The 8,750-nt window shown below is 46.6% G+C and overlaps 1 protein-coding gene across 1 annotated transcript; it reads left to right on the plus strand.

Moving 5' to 3' along the window:
• The first annotated feature begins 1,663 nt into the window (after nt 1-1,663).
• On the plus strand, nt 1,664-8,286 carry C13H5orf52 (chromosome 13 C5orf52 homolog). The gene is made up of 3 exons (XM_084820378.1): nt 1,664-1,904; nt 6,909-7,017; nt 7,881-8,286. Exons 1-3 carry the CDS (start codon nt 1,828-1,830, stop codon nt 8,133-8,135), a joined length of 441 nt encoding a protein of 146 aa, XP_084676504.1. The 5' UTR covers nt 1,664-1,827; the 3' UTR covers nt 8,136-8,286.
• The last annotated feature ends 464 nt before the right edge of the window (nt 8,287-8,750 follow it).

Consider the following 8,750-nt stretch of genomic DNA (forward strand, 5'->3'; position numbering starts at 1 on the left):
GGGTGGGCATCACTTTGGGCCTCTTCTAATGAGCCACCTTTGGCTTCCTGATACTTCTTTCTCCGCAGTGATATGACAGGAGGATGAGCAGTTGAGGCAGAGGGGCGCCTTTTTAGAGAGTGTCCTCCACAGGAGCTTCACATGCCTCCAAGTTTGATTTTCTTGTCAAATGGAAGTTTGTGAGGAGTTCCTGGAAAGGAAAGAAAGCAAAAATATAATGTAGTGAGGGGAAACTCAGGGCTGCCACCACACACACAGAGTGGCATCTTGAATTGCATGGAAAGGAGAGCCTGTACTTCCTTGCTATTGCTTCTAGTGCCTATGTAGACGGGCAGGGGGCAGGATGAGCAGAAGACCTGCAGTCACGACGTCCACTGCGAGAACAGGAAAGGGTGCAGGTATACTTGGGAAGGAGTCCTTTTAGGATGGCTGGAGTGCCTACTGTTTTAGGCCAAGAGCCCATACAACCCTAGGGCTGCGGCTTGTCCGCCCCTGATGTAAACAATGTGGGTTTTAAGGTGTACCAGCTGATGTAGCTTTTAAATGTCAGAAGCCCACCTGGGGAAAGGGTGGCAGGGAAATAGCCCACCCAAAAAAGTTGCCCAGGCCCATTCTTCCTGCACTGTTGTGGCATAGAGGGTTGGATCTGGGTTCAAATCCTTATTCAGCCATGAAGCATTCTCTGTCAGTCTAACCTACCACACAGGCTTATTAAGAAGATAAAATGGGATAACCCCCCATTTACAGCATCTCCTTGAAGAAGAGGTGGAATACAAATGTAATTATTATAGACCAATTAATAGAATTATATAATCATGAATGAGAATAATAATCAGCCTGTAGTAGTAATAGTAAATAATAGGCTTAGTAGCTGGAGAAATGGGGGAGGAACGCTGTTCTTGACCTCCACTGCTCATGTTCGCTCCCTTCCCCAAGATTAGCATGGGATAACAGCAGATGAGCTAGATAATCTGTCCGATAATCTGTCCAGAGATCCATTTTGCCCACCCTTCTCTTTCCAAGGCTATCCTGTCTTCTGTTGCCCATTAATTCCATACGAATACCTTGTGAGGAAAGCAGAGCATCCCTTTCCCACAACCTCAGCTGATCACAAATCTCCTGCTCACACGGGCTCCCCACACCCCCGCCTGCCCAACCATACTTGCTGGCTGGGAATGATGGGAGCTGCAGTCCAACTCATCCGGAGGGCCCCAGGTTTGGGGAAGGCTGATTTAGTTGGCCAGGGCGTGGCCAGATGCCTCCGGAGAGCCTACAACCGGCAGAACATGATGGATTGTACGCGTCTTGGGGCAGGGGCCTCTCCGCTTGTACTTGGTCAAGCACCCTATGCAATGATGATGCTATAGAAAAAGCAACTAATAATACTAATGATGACCTCCTGTCTTCTTTGCCCCTCATCTCCAAGTGATGGGTAGACTGCCTGTATCCCTGGAAGCTCTATTCGACCACCCTGGCGGATCTCTTTCCCTTTCTCATTCCCCCACTCACCCCAAACCCCTTGGAGATGTATCCCTGCGTGTGCCTCCCACCCCCAGCACTCTCTCCCCAATTTAGTCCCTCCCAACCTGGGGGGGGGGCTCTCCTTACCCCCCACCCACCCCCCGACGCCTCCTGCGGTGGTGGCTTTTCTCCAACCACCGCCAGCAGCCTCAAGAGCAGCAGCGACCAAGAAGGCGGCGGGCCCCTTCCAAGCCCGGCGCCGGTTTCCGAGGCAACCGTGAAGACCCGAGCCCATTGTGACTCTCCCCTCCCGCCTGGCTCGGCACGGCACGGCACGGCACGGCTCGGCTCTCAGGCGGGAGTGCCATGGAGAAGAAGGAGAACTCCGCCCCCGTCGTCACTTTCTTCCAGCCCCGTGTAAGCCAAGTGCTCGTGCTGTTCAGGTAAGGATGAAGGCGCCACGTGGTGAAAAACAGCCGCACACCTGTGCCCACATCCACGTTGTGCACGGGGTGGTGGTGGTGGGGGGTTCTTGTGTGTGACACTCTCCTCTCTCCTTTCTTGTACATCCCCAGCCCACCCCTTCCCACGCACACACAAGGGTTGCCACGTTTCGGGGAGGGGGGTTGCAAAGCGTTGAGGCAGCTGTGCTTCTGAGCATGTGCAGAGTTATTGTTCCTGAAACAAGGGGTCAGAGGTTGTTTTTTTTTAAATTGCATTTGCTTTCCTTATGTATGTCGGCCTGAGAGCTTCAGCTATTTTGTTGTTGTTCAGTCGTTCAGCCGTGTCCGACTCTTCGTGACCCCACGGACCACAGCACGCCAGGCCTTCCTGTCCTGCGCTCTCTCCCGGAGCGTGCTCAAGTCCATATCCATTGCATCGGTGATGCTATCCAGCCATCTCATCCTCTGCCGTCCCCTTCTCCTTTTGCCTTCAGTCTTTCCCAGCATCAGGGTCTTTTCCAGGGAGTTTTCTCTTCGCATTAGGTGGCCAGAATATTTCAGCTTCAGTATCTGTCCTTCCAATGAGCCGTCAGGGTTGATTTCCTTTAGTATGGACTGGTTTGACCTCCTTGCAGTCCAGGGGACTCGTAAGAGTCTTCTCCAGCACCACAGTTCGAAAGCATCAATTCTTCGGCGCTCAGCCTTCCTTATAGTCCAGCTCTCTCAGCCATATGTTACTACTGGGAAAAGCTTCAGCTATAGGGTGGCTCATAAATAGAATAAAGAAATAATACAGTTTCTTCCCAAAAAATAAAACGGGTGGAGTGGAGTGAGCAGGTGGCTTTATATTTTGTGAAGAAATTAATTTTTGCCCTTCTAGAGCTCAGGACAACTTTGGGGAGAGGATTTTAGATGTTTAGAATGTAGGATTTTAGCTCTCTCCTTCTCTCAGCATCTCTGCTCCGATCTGAATTCTTTCCCTGCTTCTTTCTCGCTCTCTCTCACACAAAGCAATTGTTTTGACGTTTTTAAAAACAAAACTGGGGAAATCAACTGACAGCTTTTCCAGCACCAACATATGGTTTGGCCCTTAAGAGTTTTCAAAGCGCTTGACATACGTCATTTTCTTGTAATCATTACAACAACCTTCCAAGGCAGGTCAATATAATCATCATCCAAGATTTGAACCAGGGACTTCCTTGTGCGTAACTCAGTCTCTTAGCCATGAGGCGGCACCAGTAAGAAAGTGGGGAGGGAGCAGGAGATACCGGCCATACAGCCACGACCAAAAGGATATGGGCTAGGAGACCCCTAGGCACAAGCTCCTGGTGGCAGGGCTTAGACTCAGGGATAGATTTGGTCTTGTTGTGATGCCAGCCTTTGTTAGTAAAAATGCTGGAACTTTGGGCTGAATGCTTCTGAACATCTGTAGAATTCCTTTCCGTTGAGGAGAAAGGCAAGTTGCTTTTTGTAGAAAAATGACCTAGGGGCAAAGTGCTCTCAAGCATATGCAGAGTGCCTTTCCATTTTGAAGGGAATGGTTCTTCGCCTCTATGGAGATTGCAAGGGCATGCTGTAGAATTGGGTGTCCTTAGGGTCTCTACCTTTTCACCAGCCTTGTTCCTGTCGCTTTGTCATAGCATCTGGACCCACAGAAATGAAGCAGATGAAGCAGACCTATGTCGTTGTCAGGAAAAGCTTCACCTGCTCAATTTCTGCATGCCAGACTGCTGTTAGTGACACTGGGAGCATTTCAACACGAGGCTTTTATTGCACGCTCTTGATTGGCCACTCATGGAAGTTTGTCGGTCCTTTACATGACATCATCAACCTCCAGGGCATCTCCTGCACTTTCTGACCTTTATCCCAGTTTTTAATGCAGGAATAATGCAGGAATAGCTATAATTCTGTTTTAATGACTGTGTGAAGTTGTGCAGTTTTTTTATAACGCAGTGACATCTAGTGGCTATGTAATGAAACATGTAGAACTTGCAGACAAAGGAAGTCTTGGGGGAAAAAACAGTACGGACCCGGGCTTAATCCCACAAGAATCCAGAAGCAGAAGCCCTGGTAAGTTGTGGGGTAAAAAGCCTGGTGTGGAGAAAAAAACCCAAAAGCGGCAACCCTAGGTGTCTTGGGACCCACCCTCAGCCTGCCTGGGGTGGCAATGCATGACTTCACATGTGCAGCACTGCCTGAGAGATGCCGAGAGATACCCTGGAATGAGATGGAGGCAGGCATTCAACTAGTGATGGAGAGAGGTTTGCGCCCTGCTTTGGGCTGGCCAGCCCCCTTGTGCAACAAGTGGGGAAACTAATGTACAGCCATTCAGTCTCCCTCAGCTATTTGCCCCCTGCAAATAGCACTGCATCAGCCATCTCCATTATTCTCTGCTAGAAGGGGAATGTTCTGTGTTGGCAACACAGGGTGCATATGCTTGCATTTACATGACAAACTGTTGACAGCACATGCCTGTATGCTACACTACAAACAACACCAGTCTCTTAAGATGCAGGCCTCAGGTTATTGTGTATGCCCTGTAGCAGATCCCGTGTCTGCATTAACGCCAAGAAGAAACCATCTATTTTTTTTCTGTCCTGGAATCCTGCAAGGCTAGCAACGCATCACGAGGGGAACATTATAGCCAAGGCTGTAGACCTCTGGCTAGGTTGCATTGGTATTTACAGACAAAGATGCTTTTTCATCCATTTCCCTTGTCACCAACATTTTTATTTCTATTTATTTATTTAAAATACTTTTATATCTCCCTTTATCAAAACTGATTCCAGGGCAGATTACAACAATATAAGAACAAAGGAAAAACACAATGAATTAAAATACAGCACACTAAATCAGAATAACAGACAGAAGATCAGAAGCATTATTTAAAATGCATGGACGAATAAAAATGCCTGACACCTAAAAAAGCTACAACATTGGTGCAGGGAGGGGGGTCCTTGGGAGGGAATTGAGCATCATTTTTTGGTGGAAAGCCAGGATATAGATCAAATAAAAAATAAACAGTTGGGCCGTCACAGCAAAGAAAGGGGAAGGCACTCAGTGAAAGAAGTCAGCGATGACCTTAGAGTACAAGCAGGTTGATTTGATAGTAAGTTCAAGTATTAGGTCTCAAGTAGTTTATGGTTTTAAAGTAAACATCAGCACTTTACATTAGGCTCCTAAGCAAACAGGTAACAAGGGAACCACTTTTAAAACTGGCGAGATGGGATTTGAATGGACTGTAGCAGTTAAAATTCTGGCAGCTACTGTATATCCTGAAATAACTTCTAAAGGTTCCATCTTCCAAGGCAGTCCCACGTATAATGCATTTCAGCGATCCAACCAGGAGGTTACCAGGGCAGGCATAACTGTGGTAAGACTACCCTTGCCCAGGAGTGGCCACAGCTGGTGATCCAGCCATAGCTGGTAAAACACACTCCATGCCATGGAAGCACGTTGGGTCTCCAAAGGCAGAGCTGGATCCAGAACAGCCTCCGAGCTATGGACCTATAGTTTCATGGGAGGTGCAACCCCATCTTGAGCTGACCGAATACCATCTCCCTCATGGCGCTGAGATGAGACATTGACTCGCTTCCAATAATTTTTCCTTAAAAGTAAATGTGCTACTTTGACATTTCCGGGCAGGGCTGACAAACAGAAAGTCTGCAATTGAAGCTTTTCTTGATGCAGTTAGCCAGAGATGGCTAAAAGCTGTTGATCTTCTGCCTGCTTTCCAGCTGCTTAAACACATAAGAGCCCGGCCTGACACATAAACCTGGTTTTCACATACTGCCAGCACATAGTTTATTTAACCCATGGTTTGTTGCCCTACCCAGAGTTTGTCTGGCAGGCGATCGAGCAAACCGCAGTTTGTTTTTTCAATCTCTTAGTTGTTTGCTTTCCCTCTTTCGCCTGCTCCTTCCTTGTATCTCAAATAACTTTGTGGCACAATAGTATTTGGATGTAGAGTGGCTGGTGTTTTTGACCACTCTTTCCTGCCGTTTCTGTTGCATGGTGAAACAACCCATGAACAATCCACGGTTCTGGGTTCACACATAACAACCCATGGTTTAAAGAACCCAGAGTTCACAACCCAACAACAAACCATGGGTTCTCCATGGTTTGTTAGCATGGCTGTGTTTGCGCAATACAACACCCAGAATTCAACAAACCATGCCATGGGTTAGCATTATGTGCAAACCCAGCCAGACCGTTTTATGTTTAGTGTGGAACACTAAACAAAAAAACACTAAACATGTCCCAAATGTGCCTTTTTAATAAGGAGGAAAAAACACCTATTTTTCTTACTCTTCATTCAGCTTGCTAATTACTGGTGGATTGGTACCTGATCCCTGGAACTTCTCAAACCATCTGTTTGGCTGGCAAAATACAGTCTACCCTGTCATTTTCTAAAATAGGGATTGGCAGAGGGCTGCCATGCCTGTGTCCTGGAACCTCCTGGGAAGGCTATGTGCTTTGCTGCCCTTTCCCGATCCATTCACTAGCTTGGTGAGATGGGAGGAAAAGCAGGGCCTTCTCTCTTTCCCTATCGAAGCCAGCAGGTTGATGAAATAGTGTGGTATGTGTGTGCATGTCCACCTGAATACTTGCATGTGAGCTGTCAGAAACACACTGCCCCTCTTCTGCCCTCTCAAAGTGACTGTCTGTCTGTCTATTACATTTTTATACCGCTCATTAGCTGAAGCTCTCTGGGCTGTTTACAAGACAGAGCTTAAAACCATCAAACACAATAACATAATAAAACTATCAATTTAAATGAGAAAGTAAGCTCCTGGATTGTCTCTGATGCTTTGCCGTCCCTCCTACCCCAAACTGGCTCCCTGCCTTTGTCTGATGTGTGTGTTTACTACATCCTGAGGACAGAAAGACAGAGATGGTGGTAACTGGCCGTTATAGTTACAGATGGATGTTCTTCACTCCTGGTACTGTGGAGGGAGGCAGTGGGCAGCTGTAATTCTAACCAGCTGACTTTCTCCCCTTCAGTTTGTTCAGTGGCAATGACGTTGCTTTGAGGAGGTTTTTACCCAAGAGTCATCTTTCTAAGGTGATCATCCGTGATAACACAAGTGTCCAGCGAGTGCAAGAGATTAAGGTATGGCTTGCATTTGAACCTCCCTGCATGAGTCCTACCCATGGTGTGTTGCAAACAAGAACATAAGAAGAGTTCTGCTGGATGTGTTCCAGCATCCTGTTTTTCCCTCTGTGGCCTGCCAGATGTTCTTGGGGAGTCCACAAGCAGGACACAAGGGAAATAGCCCTCTCCTGCTTTTATTTCCAAAAAATTGGTATCCAGAGGCATCAGCCATCATGACTAGTAGCCAGTGATAGCCTTGTCCTCCATAAATTTTCCTAATCCCCTTTCAAAGTTATCTAAGTTGGTGACCATCAGCACATCCTGTGCAAGTGAATTCCATAGTTTAACTCTGCACTGTGTGAAAAAGGACTTCCTTTATCTCTGTGTGCAGGGAGACTCGTTTGTTTCAATGGAGGGAGGCACTGTTTGTTCATAATGGCATGTGCTGGCACATCGGTTCTCTCCATGGAAATGAATGGGAATGTGGATGGGACAAGTTCCATGTGTGCATCAGAGCTCTTGTATCAAGAACACCTTGTTAGATTGGGGCAAAAATCAGTAAATTGGTATAAGTCTGGCAATGGCTGTTAGCCATGACAGCCTAAACCTCCATGTACAGATGCAGTATACCTCTGACTAAGAAGCCTGGGGATAATCAGGGGCCAGGTCATGATCTCTATGACATGCTTGTGAATGGATACCTGAAAACAACTGGCTGGCTGCTGTTGGAAACAGACTAGATGGGCCTTAGTCCACTCCAGCAAGGCTTCTCTTACCGTCATTACAACCCTAACATTCCTTAGAGGCCTCTTTTCTTCCTTTTCCTTTGGATAATCATTGGGTTCTGTGCAACTATTTCCTATCTGATCAATCACTTAAAGGTAAGACACATTGAAGACAGCAAAAAGAAAGTGGGCAACCTATTTGACCAGATGAAAAAGAAGTTTGTGCATGACCAGCAGAAGAAGATGACCCGCTGGAAGAAGGAGTATAGCAGATATGAGAGAATGCTGCAGCAGATTGACCAGAGGGCCTTGAAGAAAACGGGCACCTCGAGCTATATAGCATTGGAGGCACAGAAGTCTGCTCATCTAGGATGGAAAAAGGCAAATGTTAAGCAAGAGCGAACAAAGTAACTTGAGTAACTAGCTAGAAAAGTGGCTTTATGGATCCACTTCACACTAAATCATGGTAAAAACACATGTTTTTCTTCTAGGCTTCTCTGTTGGTTTGTCTCATTAGCAAAAGGGAATTAAAGTTAGAGCAAGACCTTCACAGCATTCAGGCAACACAAGTAGCTCTATTGTCCCTTTATTGGGATCATCTTTCATGGTCAGAGGGTTCATGGTCCTTCACTTCTCCATAACTTATTATTCCCTAATTACATGCAACTTCTTGAGACTGTGACTTACTCAAGGTGAGCTTGAGGTCAAGGGGAAATCTGAGTCTAGGTCCATGCCCAACACACAAAGGACAGGACCATGATGTTCCTGAAAAAAGATGCATTGGAACATTGATTGACATTAGCTTGGTCTGAGGATCTTTTTCTGCCGTTATGAGAGTCAAATTTCTATTGCTTATAAAAATGACAACTGTTGATATATAAATCATGCTGTGAAAATTGCAGAATGGTGCAAAATGACTAGACAATCCAATGGTTCTGCTGCACGGGCAGTCCACGTATGCTGGCATTATGTTGGTACAATGTAGTCAGTATTCCAGGGGTCTCCAACCTTTTGGAGTCAGTGGGT

Source organism: Heloderma suspectum, chromosome 13 (assembly GCF_057233095.1).
Source record: "Heloderma suspectum isolate Gila_16-S chromosome 13, 16-S_ref, whole genome shotgun sequence".
NCBI classification, from domain to species: domain Eukaryota; kingdom Metazoa; phylum Chordata; class Lepidosauria; order Squamata; family Helodermatidae; genus Heloderma; species Heloderma suspectum.